General features: G+C 38.3%; 1 protein-coding gene across 5 annotated transcripts in view; it reads right to left on the minus strand.

The window, feature by feature from the left end:
- The window catches only part of SH3KBP1 (SH3 domain containing kinase binding protein 1), a 215,703-nt gene that overhangs the window by 20,108 nt on the left and 174,520 nt on the right, over positions 1-21,075 (minus strand). For all 5 annotated transcript variants that reach the window (XM_052673762.1, XM_052673761.1, XM_052673760.1 and 2 more), the window contains 4 exons: positions 11,258-11,359; positions 8,731-8,782; positions 5,129-5,209; positions 2,343-2,505 (listed from right to left, as the gene is read on the minus strand). In XM_052673762.1, coding sequence (XP_052529722.1) covers positions 2,343-2,505; positions 5,129-5,209; positions 8,731-8,782; positions 11,258-11,359 — 398 coding nt within the window. The remainder of the gene's footprint in view (positions 1-2,342; positions 2,506-5,128; positions 5,210-8,730; positions 8,783-11,257; positions 11,360-21,075) is intronic.

The raw sequence follows: 21,075 nt of genomic DNA on the forward strand, positions 1-21,075 counted from the left end.
GTAGGTCTTTAGGGCTTGCCTTCTCAGGAGAACTGACTGATTCATCACTAAACGGTGTAATCGCATGTACATCTAAATAAGCCTTTGCAGCAAATTGACAGCTATGCTCTGTCTCACATGGTTTTTGTCTCTCTATTGCCCTTGAAGTCCTAATCTGCCTTGAAGGAAGGAAAACAACGTTTAAAAGGAAAAACAATTATTACCACAAAAACCCAGTGAGATGCATGAGACTGAAGGCACTTGGAACAGAAAAAACACTCTTCTGCTAACCTGCAGCAATGGTAATCTCATGGGAATCATTTTATAAATCTACAGCACCTCTCCACACTATGTTCAGCAAAAATTCTGCTGGTTCTATTTTTATTCTAATCACCTTAGGTCTCTCAGATTCTAGAAACAGATACCAGAGTGCCATAAAACATTTACTGTCGTCTTAAACTGAATTGACTTAACACGCCTTTATTAAAGTGCCTTTCATCTGGAGTTTCGCATTTCTTTTTTGTTCTGTCAACTTTCTGTCCTCATTCTGCAAGACACCCTTGTCAGTTAAAGATTACTAGGCAGAACAGCTGTCTGAGATACATTCATTAATTTGAATTAGCTGATAAAGCAATTCATAGTGAAAACACTAGCACTATGACCATCGGAATAGCATCATCATCACTTTAAAAATCATTTTTCTTCTACTGTTTTAATCTAACTACTTTAAAAAGCAGAACTCTTTCAAATATAAAACTTTAAACATTTTTTAAATAAAGAGAATGAAGTATTTTTCTCTATGCTAGAATTAGCAGTGTTTGGATTAATTAACAAAACTGGATTGCAGTTCAGATCTGCTGTTTCACTTAGTTAACCAGAAATCTGAGATATCTTTAAAAGTACACAGTTTGTTTACTAACAATTTTGTAGTTAGAAAATGGGAAAACAGAAGAGAAATAAATCACCCACCCACAACTCTACGTAAAATAATGCTTAAAATCTTCCATGAAAAAGACAGAACAAAATAATAACTACCCTGTTAATTATCTAGCCAATGACAAGTATGGTAGGATATGTACTGGTACTGGTCTTGCAGTAACATATCACAGCTAAATGTAAAGGCCATAGCAAGCACTTGCTTTTTCAAGCATGGTCAAGAAGCCAGCAGGTCTGGGCCACACTGTGGAAAACCTGGGCAAGCATGTCCAGAGCCAAGGAGTCCAACAGAAGCTGTGGTAGCAGTACATGGCTAGTAGTCTATGTTCTCAGAGACACACAGCAAGGCACTTCAATGAGATGAAACCAGCAGCACAAGGCAGGCATCAACTCTTTATTTTATGTGTCTCAGATTTCATGTTGAGAGCACATGTTTAATGAAGCCTATGTGGAAGAATGAAGGGAATTGATGCATAGGATTTTTATTTTATTCCACTCTACCCTCCACTCCATTTTGGTAATGTCAATGTTCCACTAATTCCACTAGTTCCATGGCAGCAAATTATTCTAACAGTTCAATAGTAAAATTATTTCTGTGTCTACAGTACTATTTCTGCAAGGCATGCAGTTAGCCAAATTTATAAAACTGCTTTTTTTCTGGTCTTCACCTATTTCTAACTACTTTGCATAAAGAAAGTCTGCAGTGCACAGTCAAGAATGTAACAACTATCAAGTAGCCATCTAGACACAATTAGGATTATAGGTGGGGCCTTTAAGTTCTACCTCAGCTTCTCCCAGTGTGAGCAGAGATGTGTTTCACAAGCCTAGATTTCCAGTGCTCCTTACAGGCTGTAACCACCTCTGATAAGGAGCATCATGTAACTACAGAATAACAACCAACATCAGAGATTAAATCACTTGACAGCAGAATTCTGCAGTAGCATCAACTTAAAGGACATTCTGAGAAGACACATGTAGCATGCAAAAAATTGATCTACAATGATCAAGGGAAACACACTAAAACCAAGCTGGCGGTGCTTGACAAGTACACTGTCTAACACTGTTCCTCACTCAGTACAATCCAAGCTTTGGCAATGATTTAATGCTCTGGCTAAGATGGAATAATTTAGGCAGACTAAGTGAATCAACAGCAGCACAACACACTGATGTAGATGTTTCTCACATATTCTGCAGAGGAAACCATGACATTTCTCTTTCACTACATTCATCGGTGGAGATGAACTAGTAATGACCGGGCTAAAACTGCTGTTCTTGAGGAGATGGCTATGATGCAGCCAGATAATGAGAAAGATTATTTATTAGCATTATTTTTCTTTGCAAACTGTGGCATTAGCTGCAAAATCTAAATTCTATACAGGTGATTTTTCCTTTAATTCCAAAAGCACTGGACAGAGGAAGAACAATACCTTGCATGAGTCGCAGGCACAACTGGTCTTTCTGGCCTTCTTGGAGGCAAGGTACCAGGTCTGTTCACAGGGTTTGCTTTGGGTGGCCGTGGTTTCTTCGGAGGTATAGCAGGAACTGAAGGCTTCTGCAAGTCTAACTGTTTTTGCTCTCTCTCTGATCTTTCTTTAAATCAATTATTTCCAGAGAAAAAAAAAACACAGGCTATTAAGTGGAATTTATTTGCACTAACACATCCATAATTGAACGGTAACAATTCAAGTGTAGATACATCATATACAAGGAATAATCCTATTTCCTTTCCATTTCTGTCCTAAATCATTCTTTACTTAAAATGTTTGCCACAAAACAGTCTGCAGTGCGTGAATGTTCTGAACATAATTCCTCATGGCTGAAATGTGTACGCAGTATCTGAATGTGAATGGCATTTTTTATTTTAGTAACTCATTGGTTTCAGAGCGTATGTGAAAAATAAGAGCAACAAGAAATTATATATCACATGCAACAATTTCCCCTGAGTGCAACTCATATTAAATGCTTATAAAACCAATATTAAGTTAGAAGGTTAGAAAGATAATAATTTTGGATTTTCTATTGAACAAAGAAGAGAAATAGGATTTCTGAGAGGGAAAAAAAATAATGTTCCATTTAACCACAGTTAAATAAAAAAAAAAGCATTAAAATTCAGACATGATGGGCAGGATGTAAAACCCCTCTGAAAAATCAGATGTTTTATTTAGACTTTTAAGCAGACATATTCTGACTTTTTCAGCTTCCCAGTTCAAACGTAAATCACATGCAGCACAGATTATCAGGAGGTGCCACAGCACTAAGACTCAATGCCAAACATACAAAGTATGTCAAACATATTACACACTAATAACTGTTCAAAATAATATGCTCTAAGTTCACAATGCAAAACAAACACAGAAGAAACTGAACGTATTTGCAGCATAGGAAATCTGGTTCTTCTTGAGGACTAGGCAAAACTTTCACTCCCAGTATCCTACTGTGTCAACACCCTATTTCCCTTGACAACAATGTCAATAATGTGCTGTAAATATTAAGTCTTTGTATACACCTGAGAGGTATTAAGAATATAAAAGTGTGTTTCTTGGTGGGCTCTGTGTGTCAGTCTGAGGGGATCATAAATCAACAGAAACTTCTCTTTTCTGGAAATGCTAGTAGAAATACTGAAATAAAGTCTTAGCATAATGCAATTGTGTGTGTTTATCTGATAAACAAACAGCATTTGGACACACAAGGATCAATTTATTGCTGTGCTTTTTAAGTTATCCAAACACCATCCACCATAGGAATGCATGGTGCAGAGATATACAGTGGACTACTATGTAATCTTATGGAGACATAAAAGTATGTGATATCTCCAGTGTCCAATACGGATTCAGATTTGATTTGGAACAGTTCAGTATGTGATTGTTATTCACAGCCACAAATCCCTTTTTCAGCACACTTTTTGTTGACACAGTTATTGGTCCTCTGTAACAGCGAAGCTTTATGATTATACTGTGTAATTTTTACACATTTATTCCTATGACTATTTATATTGTGTAGGTGTCTAAGGCTCTAAACTATGTATTAGAGATGGGCTAAGCAGTGCACCAGTGTTCAGTGCAAAGGAAGTTTCCCATGCTCACTCATATTGTCAAAATAAACAATTCCCATCACTCCCCGGCATTTCAGAAATGTAGGTATGATTCCCATTGCCTCTTCAACACTTAGAAAAGTTACAGATATTTATGCCCTGGGACAGCAACATATTCAAACCTCCACCATTTTTTTGACATTTGGCTTTGTTAATCCAAAATGGAAAACAAAGGGATTTTCTTCTAAGATAACCACAAGAAATAATGCATATAGACAGAAGTAAAGCTATGCAGACAGAAGTGCTAGAATATCTGTCAGACTGCTAAGAATATTTGTACAGAAACAGCTCTTGGTGCAAAGTCTGAATGTTCTGGCACTAAATTATAACTGCATGTTATATAGTTAGTCATGCTCATACATGTGCCTGACTGCAAATTCAAACACTTTGAAGAAACCCATAATTAAACCAGTCTGTACAATCTAACAGTCCACTTAAACATAGGAAATGAGATCATCTTCAATTAGACGATCAATATGACTATTTTCCCAAACTACTCAGAACGCACCATGAACTTACGCTGAAACTATAAAAGGTTTTGTTCACTTGTCACTGCTCTGTGTGGTACTATACCTCATTTCTTGCAGAGTTCTAAACCTGGCTTTGAAGGCTTTTATTTTACTTCTTCATAGGCTTGCCTATGACATCTGTGGCTCTGATAATGGAATGATTCATAAGCGTTAATGAGAATATCTTTGCAAGTCCTCTCTGGGATGCATAAAAGCAGGGTTGATAGTTTTCAACTAGAGAAATACAAAAGTTAAGAAAAAATACGCACTGATATGAGGTATCATGCTTGATTGAGGACCTGGGTTTTACTGAGCATGTAACTTTAGAAAGTATTTTTTGTATTGAGAGCATATCTCCCTTGGACTTCAGCTGAGGTTGCAATCACTTAACACCTTGGGATTGGTGCAACTGAAAACTCTGAATTTAGCTCAGAAATACCAGTGTGATCCTTTCCAAAATGCATATTATCAGAGATCTATCAGGGTGGAAATAATCAAATTAACAATATAGTTAATGAAAACTATGTATTGTGGGGCTAGGAAACGAAGGTGTGCATCAGCCTCGTTAGCCCTGTCTCTCTGAGGAGGGTAAGCAGCAGAGCACATTTCATACCTTTTTCTTCTGTTCGATTAGGAAGACATTCTGGTCTTTCAGGAGGCACCTTTTTGACTTCTTGTTTTCGATCTGTGGTACCTGTCAAAGAATGGAGAATTCAGAATTCTGACCAAGCCAACAAGCCACCACATAAGGCCACACAAGATACAATTTTGCAATTTCTAAGGCTTTTTACAATCTCCTACTTCAGACATTTCTTGCTAAAACTGAACATAAATCTAATTTCATATATTTGCTTACACATACAGGACACAATTACAGATTTTTAAATGTGGACAAATATTTTAACAGTCTTTTAACTTTGTAAATATACTGAAGCAAAGAGCAATTCAACAGTGAGGAAAATCACTAAGAGTAAACCAATTCACTGGGCATTTCTGCCAAGAAAATGCTTAATACGCATATAAAGCTTTATTTTACATTAAGTTAAAAAAAAGCCTGTTCTACTGCACCTCCAACACTAGTTGTTCACTTCCACACATTAGAAGAATGGGAATACAGTACCAACAGTATTCTGCATAACTATTTTATGTGACAGCTTTTGGCCTAGAGGTGTAAGCCTCTGCCTTTTTCTGCCTCTGTGTTAGAGACCCTGACACACTGCCTTCTGTTGCTATAAGGAGCATGAGAACTAGTGGCAGCAACAACGGGAAGACTTTGCAAAAATTTCCTGGCACACGCAAGATGCAATCTTCCAGTCCCCATATTATAAGAAATATTTTATTGGATATTGGCTCCACTGTGTTGGCTAACCACTAGGTGCTAATACCATTTCAACTTAGCGGTGTTGAAAACCGCTTTAGGTAACACTCTTAGTATTTCAATAAAAATAGCAGTAACGACATCCAAGAAAAGTAGAGGAGGCAGGGCAGGGAACACAAGGCATGTTTTTTTTTTGCCTCAGTCTGTTCAGTTCTACGTAGTTCTCAAGTAAATTGACATTTTCTGAATGTACGGTCACAATTCTCTGCTGCAGCTGGTTCCTAGAAACCAGTACTCATCAGTGCAAATTGCAATCAGTGGTGATTATAGGCCATTGTTTCTTTATGTAACTGCACTATTGGATGAGCAATACTTGTACAACCTATCACATCAAGAAACCAAAATAACACTGATGTGCCATAAAACTACATTGCTCCTGAGAGGAAGAACTCTTGACAGAAACCAACTCAAGCATTTCTAAACCAAGTGCTAAGCACTGTTACGAGCTAAGCACGAGTCAACTTCTTGATAAGCTTGTACACAGTAGTGGGTTCAAGGAAAAAAATGTCAGAAGCCCAAAGATATTAATTACAGTAAGATTAATGTTCATCATTAATGCACAGAAGGACATTCTCTGGTAGTATCTAAAATAATGGCTATACAAGCACTTATGGGCTCTCAGGCTCAGGTGTGCTCCCTGCTTGGGTTGTGACCCTGCTTTAATCAGCTCCCAGGCTCCATGACCCTGACTAAGCTGCCAAGAGATGGTGATGTAGAGGAAATTCTAGAAAGCTCCACACAAGTTCCCAGGGACACCCTTCAGTTTAGGTACAAGTTCCTTTACACTTGTACTAGAAAGACCAATTCTATTTCTCTGCAATAGTTTTATCCTCTGCATCAGAATATATTTGTATTTACTTATTTAGATTGCAACTGACAGTTCAGTCAAATATTATGACTGGTTACCATGCAGAAACCTTAGTGGAAATTATCAACAGGAAAGCCTGATGTGAGGATGTGGTAAAACACTATCATCTTGGTAAAGTGATTATCTGATAAAGTGATAGCAGAGGATGATTTCCACTTCTCAATACATGTCAGAAGAACGCCATGTGCATAATCTGTCAGGACTAGCCAAAGGTGGGCTATGGGAACAAACAACAGCAGCAGCCTTGGTTACTCCCTCCATTCTTACTTCTGAAAAGAGGCACATTATGGTAGCGTGGCTAATGTGTCACGTGTCAGCATGTAAAAGTAGGTTTAGATAAGTATTTAAATACTCAAATCAATATCAAACTTTGTATTAAGTAAAATATTTAATTTTAAGTTAAATATTTAAATAAATTTGTATGTGTACAATAAATTTAAAGGAATACCCCCTAATTTTACATCAGAAACATGAGACAAGAGTAAAAATTGAAATAAATATAACTATTTACAGAGCTTTTCAGAAACAGGCATCAGGCTGTAACTTTTGTTTCTCGCACATCTTCAGTATGCAGCCACCACTAGATGGCAAAGTTACACTGCTCTCCCTCGACACAATCAGATCAATGATCTTGAAACCAAATCTGTTTTTCGGTGTCTCCAGACCGTGTTTGCAACAAACCATCACTGCCAATACGCAAACCAAATATTTATTGTTGTGATTCTCTAGTCAAAGAACCGCTTGACAAAATTAAATCATTTCAATTATAACCTATAGGTTCTCAGCAAATTACACTCTGGTGTAACTTGTTTATTCTATTAATGGATCAAAGCTGGAGGAGAAGGAACTTTAAAGCACTGAGAGTGGGAACAGACCACCGTGACAGCAAAAAAGATCCATTGTGTTTGCTTTGTTTTTTCTAACATGCACCAACAGTGAGGAAAGTGGCGGAGCCACTGCAGAACTCTAAGGCACTGGGGTTAAGGGATTAGGGAATTCCGGCCATAGTTGCACTTCCACCACAACTGCAACACCAATGAAAACTCAGAGAGCACCTCATGCCTCGTGATTTGAGATTTAACATGAAGGGAATAGGAATGCAGTTTCTGAGGCCAGAGTTGTCGAATGTGTAGATATTTCAACTGTTTCTGAGCTCCACAGAAAAAAAAATCATGCAGAGTTAAGAAATCGTGCAGATTTTTGTATTGAGAGGTTATTTTTAAACCACAAATAAAAGTGGTTTCAACTCTCAATATTTAGATACAATTCAGCCTATCATATCTCAAAAACAGCTTTACTAACACTCATACGTGTGGAAAACATAATCAGCAACTTCATACATTTGCAACACTATTATCTACATGGACAGATTCAAGATAATTCCTTTCACTTTTCTGTTTATCAAGTATTATAAAACAAGAATCTAACTATAGCACAGAACCTGGAGATAGACAGCTGGCTCCAGTATTGATGCAGATCTGCAATACCTAGACTGCAACTTTAATGGGATCACTGAATTACAGCCAGGTTCTCTAACACTGTCTTACGTATGGAAAAGATCTCCTTAGAATAGACCAGGTCTATAGGTAAAAGGGAAGATGGTTTCCTACTGCATGCAGTATTAGGCTCCAACACTTTTTGTCCCTACTGCAGAGACAAGCACACTATCAACTCCAGTCAAAATAGAACAGCACTTCTAATAACTAAAGAATCATGCTTGCTAACAATTAACAAGGGACAAAATACATTATTTTTAAATGGTGCAGATGGCTGCCTGCAACACATTTAAAAAGCATATCACAGTCTTTTGAGGTTACCTCATCCTTTTGCAATCTGATTCTGATTATTAGTTGTCTGTACACTTCCCGCATATCAATTTGGATACAGATGAATTCTTTCTAAATTTGAATACATTTACTCAGATTGAGATGTCCTCACTGGCATGAGCTGCACATCAGCTATAACTTACCTAATCCTTGTTTGACGACAGGAGCTGATGGAGGTGGTGGTTTCTTCGGTCTCTAAAATTTAGTAACAGAAGAAGTCACTTCAAAATGCCCGTGAATCTCATTCACTCAAAGGCTGGATATAATCATACACTGCTTAGCATTAATATTCACAAATACAGAGAATACAGATTTTCCCTGAAATGACTTCATAAAATGAACTTTAAGACAGAAAATATGCATACAAATGAAATAGCATCTTTCTACTTTGGCAGCTGAAATGTCCTGCTGAAGGGAAAAAACAGTTGTTTAGGTTCCAGATCAGATAAAAGCATGGCCTTTGGTTTACTGAAGAAACCTATTCCCGAGCTCACTACCTGAACCACCATCTGCATTCACTTTTTCTCTACGCTCAGTTTCTTTACCCAGTTGATTTATTCTCTCCCCTCTCACTCTGTGCTCCTGCTCTGTTGCTTTGTTTTCTTCTTGTCCAACCAGTCCCAGTTTCCTCTCTGGGGTTTCAATTGTAGTCTGTTTCCACCACCTTCTCGGTTATCTTATCTAGCCACAGAGTCTTGCAATTCCTCCTTGCTTCTCCATGTTTCCTGAGCAGTTTCAGTGCTCCTTCCCACTATCTCCTTCTCTGATGTTAGCCTGCTTTTTCAAAGCAATACACTTCCCTCATTGGCTTCCAGTTGAAGCAACTTTGTTTAATGAGCCATTTGTTCTGCTCTGCGGTGTATCAAAATGATTGTTTTAGTTTCAATTGGGAGTGAACTTTGCAGTGAAACTCTCTCTTGCCCATCTCTGACTGTACTTTGGTTCTCCTCAGAGAAAAGTTTCAGTGAACATGATGTAGAGTCTTTTCAGTAAGAACTACCCAAAAGAAATGCTAAAGGTGATCAACTCATGTATTCCAACCATTGATGTTTGGACGGTCAATGGGACCGGACCTGAACTAGTCCGGAATCAAACAGCAAAGTTGTGTTGAATCCTCAGCACCAGCCACTTCTCCTCACCATCATTATGAGCTGGCCCTCCCATCGGTGGAGGCTGGGGCTGGGCAGCGAGCACTGGGAGAAATGGCCACGTGGGGAAAGCAATGGAAGGGTGAACTGGGAATGTGGAGATGGTGAAAGATCCCAGGCTTTTGTTCAACAAGCAGAACTACTGCAACTCATATTGTTTCAGACTGTGGGATGGAATCCAAGGTTTCTGGATCATATCAGAAAATACCTGGCAAAACCACTGGAAAAGCATCCGTTTCCTTCCATTTTAACACTGATTCAAGCAAAGAAAGGTAGTCTATAGTTCTAACAGACACACAGACTGATCTGAGCCATTTCTAAAATCAACAAAATTTAATTCCCCACTTTTAAAGAAAATCTAGCTGCAATTTCTAAGTGCCTGAATATTTAATTTATTCCATAAATTACAGTTACCATAATCTAAAGATTAAAAATACTTAAAGATATACAATGTATTGGTTTAGAAAGACTGAATAAATTTAACAACCAAAAAGAATGGATAAGAATGAAGAGTTTCTTCTTCTAGAACACAATTTGAATGCTCGCTATGTCTTAAGGTTTATAATTTCTGCCTCTTTTGGAAATCGCTTTTTTATTACTAGGCCTGGAGCCAGGATATACACTCTGATATTGCATATTAAACTCCAGCAGTTTTTGCTACTCTTCTACTTTCATTTTCAATAATTATCGTGTTAGCTTCTGTGAGTTGTTTAATAGTGCTTTATTAAGCTTTCCAAGCTATTTAATTACTGCCTCTGGCATCCAATTTTATTGCCAAAGTTTGAAGCTGAGTGTCAGTAAGTCTTAGTTTTATCACAGAAGGCTTATATTGTCACTGTGAAATACTCATCAAAAGTGTAAGTGCAAGCTCATAATATCACACTGGTGACTGAAAGATTCCTAAAAATGGAATGGACTTTTGAGGGAAGTAATCCATGACTTTATTCCAGGGAGCTGCAAGATTTCTAATTACTGTTTGGCAAATAACAGCCATCTCCTTCAAATAACTAGAAGCTGAAAAAGCTTTTCTGCAGATTTCATACTTCTTTTTAATAATTCTGAGAGAGTAATGTAACATGTCTTGGAGATACCAAAAGCTCATTACAATCTTTCAAACCTCACAGCTAAAGTTTCAACCTCTTCATACTTGAAGAGTGCATGACTGCTGGCAAAACAGGATGCTCTGCCTCATAAACAAAAGAGAAAAGTTAATAATTCTGATCATCACTGCATCACTTGACTTGGCAAATCACACTGAGATCACCAGTTTCTCTCAAACTCAGGACGTAGGGCAGAGTGTTGTCAGGACAACGTAGTGGAGACTGACAGACTGGACAGGTCAATCATACACATGCTCTTCACTGATGTTTTGTAACTCAGAGATTTGTTTCCTTCCTTATTTTTTTCTTTTATTTCTTACTAACTGACAAGTAAAACTGCCTAAATCATCTATCTAAAACAAAATTTCAGCTCTAGTTTCATTCTGCATTCTACAGTGAAACTGAAAGAACATAATGCTTACCTCTTTTTCAAAATCGGAAGGAAGAAGCTTGACAAAGTTATCTGGAAACACTCCCCGTTTGCCATTCAGTTCTCCTTCCCACCAACCCACATCAATACAGTCCTACAAAACAGTAAAATAACGTGAAAATCACAATGAATGTGCTTCTATGCTAAACAGATTCTTGTGCTGAAGTGCTCTTTTGCATAATGCCCTGCCTTTTTGCTGGAACATAACAATTCACTGGAGTGCCAGGTTAGCAGGGTAATCTACCAGATAAAAACTTCCGTAATTGCCCTGCATAATATGATCATATGGAACAGCTAGGAAAGAAAATAAACATGCTGTAAGAGCTCAAGAGCTTGTCTGTGTCTAAAGTAAAACACTATTTCAGCACTTGATGTGTTAAACCAGTAAGCATTTCGAACACGTATGATATTACTTCTGACTTCATTTTAAAGAAAGGCAATAACTTAATTAAGCATCAAACGTCCCTAGAGGTAATAAAGCTCATCCATTTGCCACACTTTCGCGGAAACCTTGACACACTAGAATTACTTCTGAAATTATTAAATTTGATCACAGTCCAATTAAGAAGGCATTAAACACCTGATCACTGTAGAGGGTCACCTTTTACCACAGCATTTTTCAGCAACAATGCAGAGGGGGTAGCAAAACAATTTACAGCTAAACATTCACGATTAAAAAAACAACAACAACAACAAAAACCTACTGCACCAGTAATTTTAAGTGATGAAAAACAAAATGAAGTAAAACTATCTTGGTAAAGAACAATAAGAGTGCAAGCTATAACTACCGTAGAGAAGGCTAAAATTGCTCCTTGAGTGCTGGATGCTAAGCTGCATTTGCTAAAGAGAGTACTTTTGGTTCAGTCTTTCCACACTCTTCTTTGAAAGCTTCAGCTGAACCTAGTCAGCTGTTTTCCAAAACACAGTTACAGGAAACTCACCCATCTTCTTAGTCTTGAAAATATTTCAGCCAGTTGCTGAAATTAGTTAGCAATTAGCAATCGACTCATTACCAGGCTGGCCATCCTTTCCAGCCTCTTGAGCAGTAAATTTACATCTTACTGTGGCTCAGAGTCATGCAGTAAATACTGCATATCTGAAAATGGGAGAGAAAGGGAAATCTTGCAAACAGAGCACAGACTGGTCATAAGTCACCAGGGATCCTCCCATTCTACGAAAGCTGAAGTAAATAGGGCTGGATTTGCAGCTGGGATGCCACATCTGGCAACATCAAGCTTAAGCAACCACTGTGGTCACTTCCACAACTTCAGATTTGGACATCTGCACCAGCCAGGTATATCCAGCTGCCCTGGTAGCAGAGCCACACAGAGTTGCTCAGGGTCCAATATGTTGGATGCCCCTTTGCTAACATTTCTAATGAAGCTTGGTGGAAATGCTCTTAGATTTAATAAAGAGTTCTTCCTTTTCAGAAATTCACCACTGTTTATAAGAAATCAGTAGAAATGTAGCAGCTCTGTTCTCTGAATACTCAGGGGTACTGATGTAGGTCTATCAGTCCTCTCTTGGAGCATGGTCACTGTTCTAGGTAAGCCTGTGGTGAGGACTTTGCATCACTTACTGCTGCAGAAATGGAGTGGGCCTTTCCCTGTTAAGACATAATGTGGGCTGTGGAAAAAAGTATGATGAGGTGCAAATCTGGCTCATTACAAAACAATCACACTCTTGCTTTTCCAAAAAGTGAGAAAGAAGAAAAAAGCAGTGATTCTGGAACACTGGAACAAAACAATAAACAGAAACAGGAGTGTGGATATAAGAAAAGAAGGCAAGAAAAGGCAAGTAGTTAAGGAAAAGAGAGACGCAACAACATGCAGTGAGGAATTAGCTTTATAGAGTGAAAAAAGCTAGAAAAAATGGACAGAAGCAGAAGAAATAGGCCAAATTCTAGAAGCTTCATGTATGCTATGAGGCTATATCACTCCAGAAACAGCATCGACTCAAGATGTCCAGAATCTTTTGTGCTCTTGTGGTGTAAGAACAGAACTGCAGAAACACAAGTAGAAGTCATGGCTTCACATTTTACCCACACAATTTGTTTGTGAAACCATATCTGTTGTGCAGTGCATATAAAAACTCTGGAGCTTAAAATGTCATTTGCTCAGATCAGTCATGGTCGTAGCCACATATAAAGGGTAACTGCATAATAAATATTAATTAAAAGACAGATATGAACTTTTTCAAATTGAGTAATGAAATTAACACATACTTTTAAAAAAGTCTTTCTGATGTTCATTTCATCATCTGCCTAGGAAAAAATCATAGCGGTCCTCTGCAATGTAGGAAATTTTTGATGGTAAATGCTAAAAAGCATGTCCACACTACAAGAGTGGAGAAGGAAAAACTAAGAGGAAATGATTAACTCTTTGTGTAGCGAGAACAAACAGCAGTTTTAATAGATTAACTTCAAAAAATAAAAAATGAATGGTAAACAAAAGATCACATCCCTGTATTTCCATTTGGTAAAGCTACTGCAGGGATGTCAAAAGAACACAACTTAATCAGGTTTTCTCTAAGTTATAATCCCAGGATCATAGAAAATCTGTAGTTGGAACTTGGGATCATGTACTGAATACATAATGCTTGATGACATTTGGCAAACAAGAACATCAGCAGTAAAGAAGTGTAAAGCTTTTGTTTTTTCAAATTATTTTTCTGTCTGTGTTTTTTATTTAGATTAATTAAATCACCTAATTCCCTGAGAATATGTGCTGGCTAAACATGCAAGTTAAGTAGCATCATTTTTTGTATCACATTTGCTTAAGATAGGTATCTTTTTTTTTCCATAACTCCCTTTTTCACTCTGATGTAATACATTCCTGGTTTACAAATGCAGGCACTGAATAAACTTTCCATTCTGTTTGTGGTAGTTTTCCCTCATGCTTAATCTGTTCTTTTCTCCTGTATCCCCTCTGTTCTTTAGCAGGGTGTCTGTCACCAAGGACAGACCTTTTCCCTTTTCCCGACCTCCCTGTGTGTTCTTTAGGAGATATTTATCAGTTTGCTTATGTCTTTGTTGTGAATAAGGCTGATCCTCGACCTGCTCATGTTTTCACAGTATTTGCTGCATGAATGCAGCACTCCACAAGGCTGGAGATAATCAGCTAATCATGCACGGTACAGGCAGGCTCTGTGCAGGATCCTGCCCTGTCCTCAGACAGCACCCCTTGTTCCTGATGAGCAGGAGTCCTCCTGCTTGGCTCTACCACTTGGAACATCTGAGCACACCATTTGCTTGGCTGTGCATCACATGGTATGTTTTATAATGCCCTCCACCAACTGTCACACCATCCCGAAATTGCCAAAACATTACTGACCCAATTTAGATTTTAAAAAATCTAATAATTCAAGCTTCCAGAGATGAAAAGCTTGAGCTTCTACTGTCAGCACAGCTTAGTGCCAGCTGATTACTCAGCTGAATAATGCACATCATGTACATTCTTTTTAGGTCGGATGTCTCTTTATGCTCTTAGGAAACACAAACCTTACTTCCACGTCTTTGTTTTACTAGTACATATGCATTTTGTCTTTAAAGCTTAGTTGTTTTCATGAAGACAGGGCTTGCATTTCATGTTTGTTAATCCAGAACAGCTGCACATTTGCTTGTCTCTCCTCCCCTGCTTGTCACTCAGAGTTACACAGCCAATCACCACACACCATTTTTGTACAGAGTAAATTGCTCAACAGTTTCTCTTTAATTTTCTCATTTACTGTATTTGCCAGAGGAGGCTGCTGTGTCACTGAGCAAATAGGACAGAAAAGAGATCTCAATGATTAAAAGCTGCAGTTGAGATCAGGTGAATTATCTTGGCAGTGGCACCTTCCTCCTGCCATAGCCACAGGTCTGCTATGCCACAGAAAACTCTGTAAGTCCACTTATGATGCTTACTGCAGGGACATCTTCATCACAGACAGACTCCCATATAAGGCCAGCTGAGCTGGAGCTGCACAACCTACCTCAGAAAGTAACAACTGACGCTACAGCTCTGCAGTGCAGCCAAGGAGGTGTGACCAGAACCACACGGCTGGTTGTCAAGATCGAGTAGAAGTGACTCCATTAGTTCTACATCCCTGTCACATGCACAATCCTACTCATGCTCATGCTTCTCATGCTTTTCTTTTTTTTTTTTTTTTCTTTTCTTTTTAAATATGGCTTTATGTGTCCAATGTTGGCAAAATGGCTGTAATCTCAAAACTCAGACTTTATGTAAAAGTTGTCAAGCTGTTAGTATCAATATTCCAAAATTTATTAACAAAGTGGATCTCTCCTTCACTTCCATGTTATTCTACTGGGTTTGTAACAACGCAGATAGACAAAAATCAGATGCTGTTATGTCCCAGAAGTTGTATGAAATAAAGATTGTATTTGATGGATACTAGAGTTCATGCAAGGTAGGTGGTAGCTGGGCTGGGTAGATGGTCCAGCATTTAGCTACAGTAAAAACCAGCTCACATCGAAGTGTAACAGAGAGATTATATTTGTATCCAAGGCAGTGATGGCACAACCATACAGTAATAAAATGTCAATTAGCACTGGAATTCTTAAGGAAATGAGGTGGGGGAAAGGTAAAAGAAGAAGTAACAGGAAAGGGCAAACAGGAGAAATGGCAACTACCAGAAAAGCAGAATGCAACCAGCTTTTGTCAGCATGCTGCCAACCATTCTAAGAGCATACACAGAGGAGCTAAAAACCACTAGTCATCTTCTTGACAACAAGAACAACAGGAGAAAATAGTCTTCATGCCATTAGAAGATGTGCAAGCTGTGAATAAAATTGTAATAGAAATTCACCTGGGGCTATCAACATTTTATTCCAGAAGGGAATACTAAAATAACTACCAAAAAAAAACAAAACAAAACACAATCCCCAAATAAACAATTAGATAAGAATGCAGCTGCATTCTGAAATTTGTCTGTGGTGTCTGAAAGTGTATGTGTAAAGGGAGAGAGGAGATCAGATAAAAGCAGTGCAAAGAAGTTTGGAATACCTTTTTTTTTATTATTTTTTTACTATTAGTGAATATAAGTGAATTATGTAAGTAGGGCTGACAGCATAAGATCATGGCTCAGTATCCCTTTAGGAACTACAACAGTCCTGTGGAAACTCCCACACTGGCTAATAAAACCAAGAAAAATCGTGCTTTTTCCTCTTTTGAATGAAAGGATCCTGGCATTGCTTGATCCCTTACCCATATGCTATCCTGTTTTAACAGGTTTGTTTAACAGCAGAAAGGCTGCTGTTGAACCAGAACAAACCTTGCGCTGTTCCTTCCCCCAGTGGTCACTGTTAAGCCAGCGGAGGCTGAACAAAAGCCACAGTGTAAAGGCTCCTTAATACTGCATAATCTTACAAATACTTTATTGCTACACAGGAGCAGCTGTATCTGGATACACACAACCAACAAGAGGCTGTCCCTGATCACCTGCTCTTTTGAAGAGTATCAGTGGTAGCAGAACAAGGTTGCAAATTTTCTTTCAGTCAATTACTATCACCATTTCTCTTTGGTGTTCAAAAAGATGACAAACAGGGTTTGCAAAAATAAATGAGAAGTCTTCCTTGTTCCCCAAGGTCCCAAAACAAAGTAACAATTCATGTATTTCTTTTCTCCCCATATGTACACCTATAGCTGTAGCTGTGTAAACACATAAGGAAATAAATCTAAAAAAGGATATCTTCAACCCTTACCAGGACATTCTTTTTTTTTTTTTTTTTTTCTGAGGGAGCAAAGCATTGCACAGGTGGCCTGCTGAACAAGCTGCTGCTTTGTAGTGCTGCTAAAACATGAAGCTATCATTTAAACATCAATTCACAACTGCTCAATATTTCAGCTTATCTGATCAAAAGGTTTTGATACAGAAACTTGTGATTTCATCAATCTTGTCAAGATAGAAAATATTTCCAAGTACAAACAAAGCGGGTCCTCAGAAAGGATGGCTGCAAAGCTCCAAGGTATGGGCACTCCAGGACAGCAAGTTTTCTGCTCATGCAACTACATGTACCTGCACTCATAGTCATAAGCTACAGACATCCAAAAAAATGACCCAATAATTACTTTTTCATAGATTCTTAAGCTTAAAATATATAATTGGCAAGCTAAGATTAAAAAACAAAAAGTAAAGGCTATCCAGAAAATTGAGTGAGAGACAACACAAAGTGCATAGTTTAAAAAGCAAAATTTTCATGGTAGGATACGAGAGCTTTACAGACATCTTCACCAGAATACACAGTTCCTTGCATTAAAAAAAAAAGAAAGAAAAAAAAAAGGAAAAGAAAAAAATATCCCACTAGTTGAGAATTGTATTCGTCAATGCCTGTTTTCCCTCTGCCTTTATATAGTTGGATCTCATCAAGAAGAATGTTGAGCTTGTAAAATCCCATTATTCAGAAAGCCATGAATACATCTTAAACTTGTACTGAGGGCTCTCATGTGTCAGCTCTGCTGTCCTGGCAGCCACACATTATGCTATTACAAGCCTTGCTGTAAGCATCTCTCCAGCAGCCTTTCCCACAATTGATAGCCAAATTCGTAACGTAAAGAAAAACAATACACCTTTGAGTTTAAGGTGATCAAGTACGTCTACAACACTTACAAGATGCTACGTATGTACAAAAACACATATATTATGTACAAAAGCTTCTGAATTTGAGGACTGAAGGCCTCACAGAAAGTCAAATCTCAGAGCCAAGCTGGCTGCCATTCCCCGCGCCCACGCAGAGCACCAGCAGCACAGCGCTGCTGCCTGCCCCTGGGGACCAAAAGGTCCCAGCTCTCACAGGCCTGCAGAAGGCCACAGAAAGGGCTCTGTCAGCTTTAAAGCTGACGTTTGACATCACTGGGCAAAAACAATAATGTGCAGGGCAATTTCCTGTCGTTTTTTTTTTAACCCTTTAATGAGTAACTTCCTAGAATTAAGTATATTGAAAGTTTTCACTGAAAACAAGTGTGAAAAATCAGCAGCTTTGAAACCAGCAAAACAGAAGTTGACCTAACACTGCATCAGATTCTTGTTAACATAATTTGTCACCAGGAGAAGGAAACAAAGTCATGTTGAAACTATGGGAAAAAAGCAGTGTAATTACATTTAAGAATGGTTCTTTAAAATTTTTTAGATTTCACTGTACAGTTATGACGCTGAAATGAAGCTGTGCTACTCTCAAAATCCAACTTTATTCTGAAAAGTCAGAAAATAACTGATTTTAGAGTCTTCATAAAACTTGGTAAAATATCTGTGAGTGAAGGAAAGATTTATCCAGAGTCTTAACTTACATCCACCTTGTGCTGTAACCTAAGATGGTATTCTCCATGATCCAACTCTGTTACTAGGCTCAGTTACTGGGAATGAGTCCTTATGGTCCTGCATAACAATTTGTTAAATAGTTTTGAAGACCATGACTGTGATTTAAAGCATCTGGTTAGTAACTAAGTACTCCTAAACAGAAATATTGTTTTAAAATTTTGCTATATGGCAGAATGAATTTCTCAACAACTACCTAATCCAAGATCATTAGATGAATAAGACAGCAAATTAATCTTCCGAGGCAGTCCTGGAGAGGACTCGTTTCCCTTTTACGTGCTCTCTCACTCAAATACCCATAAATTAGGAAATATCAGAAGAAAAGTATGAGAAGAAATATCCCAGTCTGACCCTTTTTGGTCCATAACCCAGAGCAATTTATTCTGTTCAGGTCCAAAGCCTGTGCCCTGGAAGACTCAAATCCTACGCTAATCTTTCCTAGCTCATGCCAGCTCTAATGCCCAAGCAGTAGGGAAATGTGTGAAACATTCAATTGTATCTTTTAATGCTTAAGAACTCAAATAGGCTTTTTTTTTTCCTCCTGTATCTATAAGCTCTAAGGCACTACTGAAATGTATGGTGTCAACATTGTATGGAAGGAAAAGAGAGACTGTCAGAAGTTAGACATTATTTCAGCCATGGTTACACTGTCTTTCCAGTTAGTGGTTTTTACTGGAAAGCATAACAAGAAAACAGTTCTTCAGGAGAGATATCCTGTCCAAGAACTGGCCCAAGTTCTTGGGTCCTGCAAAAAAGAAATCGGCTGAATGACCTAACATACACAGGGCCTCAGAGCAGAGGGTGTAACTGACCAGACACATTTTGGCTGTGAAGTTAATTTTAAGCCATATCTAATCTTTCGACTTTAAACTCCACAAGTAAATAGTTTAATCAGTAATGAAGCTGAACTGCTTTGACGAAATATTTGCGCAAACAGAAAAAATGACGCTGCTTATTGAACAAAACAATCTCTTCTAGGGATTCACTTCACTTGTTCAGTCAGCAGAATATCATGGAGAAATAAATAAGAGCCAAGTCATAAAACTCTAGCACTCCAGTAGACAAAATAAAACTATATTAGCCAAAACAAACACGAAAGGTGGTGCTGGTAACAGACACAATGTATGCCTCCGATGAGCCAAAATATGTTGTGTGATTTTTTTTTGCATTTAGAAGGATTACAGAAACAAAGAACAAATCATTTGAATAATTAGTTTAACGCCATTATTACTTACATAACTGACATCTTAGGGCAGGGGTCCTTATTACAATAATCATCACTTGGCATTATATGTGCATATTTCCCTTTAAATGGCTTTCTTTGCCCTTAAGGGACTTAAGGACTTGGACTTAAGATAAAAGTCAGCAGGCAAACTCAATTCTCAACAGAATGAAAGGATGAATCTAAGCAGTGAGTTTAACGTCTGCATTGTAAGCAATAATCACAGTTTTCCAGATGCCTTGGCATTTCAGTAATATCTTTTATATGCACAGAGCAGAAAAAAAATCTCACTCTTTTTATCTTAAAATATGTTACCTTTTAATACAACCAAGCTAATACAAAAGTGCTTACAAAAGTACCCTAACTCTTTTTAGACTATGTAAATCTTGAAGCACTGCATGCACAGGGGAACCTGTCACTTCACCTACACAGCTTGGCATGAACTTGTTCCTAGGAATAATACAACCCCTTCCTTTGAAAACACTACTGTACCACTGCAATTGGTGATAATGAAGACAGGAAGAACAAACTTCAGTGCATATTTAAAGAAAAAAATATAAACAAGAACTTTTAAGTGCTGGCTGCTCCTCTCCCTAGAAAAAAATCACTGGCTTGATAGTTTACTTACATATTCCTCTCAAAAAACAGTGTTTTAATTATGTTTCTAAATCATAGAACCATAGAATCACCAAGGTTGGAAAAGACCTCCAAGATCACCCAGTCCAACCATCCACCCATCACCAATAATTCTCACAAAACCACATCCCTCAGTACAACATCTAAACATTCCTTGAACTCCAGGGTCAGTGACTCCACCACCTTCCTGGGCAATCTGTGCCACTGCCTCAATGCTCTCTCAGAGAAGTATTTCCTAACATCCAACTTCAATCATCCCCTGGTGCAATTTGAGGCCATTCTCTCTCATTCTATCGCTGTTATATGAGAGAAGAGGCCAACCCCCATCTCACCACAACCTCTCTTCAGGCAGTTGAAGACTGCAATAATGTCTCCCCTGAGCCTCCTCTTCTGCAGACTGAAAAATCCCAGTTCCCACAGCCGCCTCCCGTAAGACATGTGCTCCAGACCCCTCACAGCTTCACTGCCCTTTCTGGACACACTTCCAGGGCCTCCATCTCTTTCTTTTAGTGAGTGGTGCAAAACTCAACAAAGTATTTGAGGTGCAGCCTCACAAAGGCTGAATACAGAGGGATAATCACTTCCCTGCTCCTGCTGACAACACTATTTCTGACATAAGCCAGGATGCCATTGGCTTTCTT

The sequence above is a fragment of the Tympanuchus pallidicinctus genome, unplaced genomic scaffold (genome assembly GCF_026119805.1).
Source record: "Tympanuchus pallidicinctus isolate F22 unplaced genomic scaffold, pur_lepc_1.0 scaffold14, whole genome shotgun sequence".
Lineage (NCBI taxonomy): Eukaryota > Metazoa > Chordata > Aves > Galliformes > Phasianidae > Tympanuchus > Tympanuchus pallidicinctus.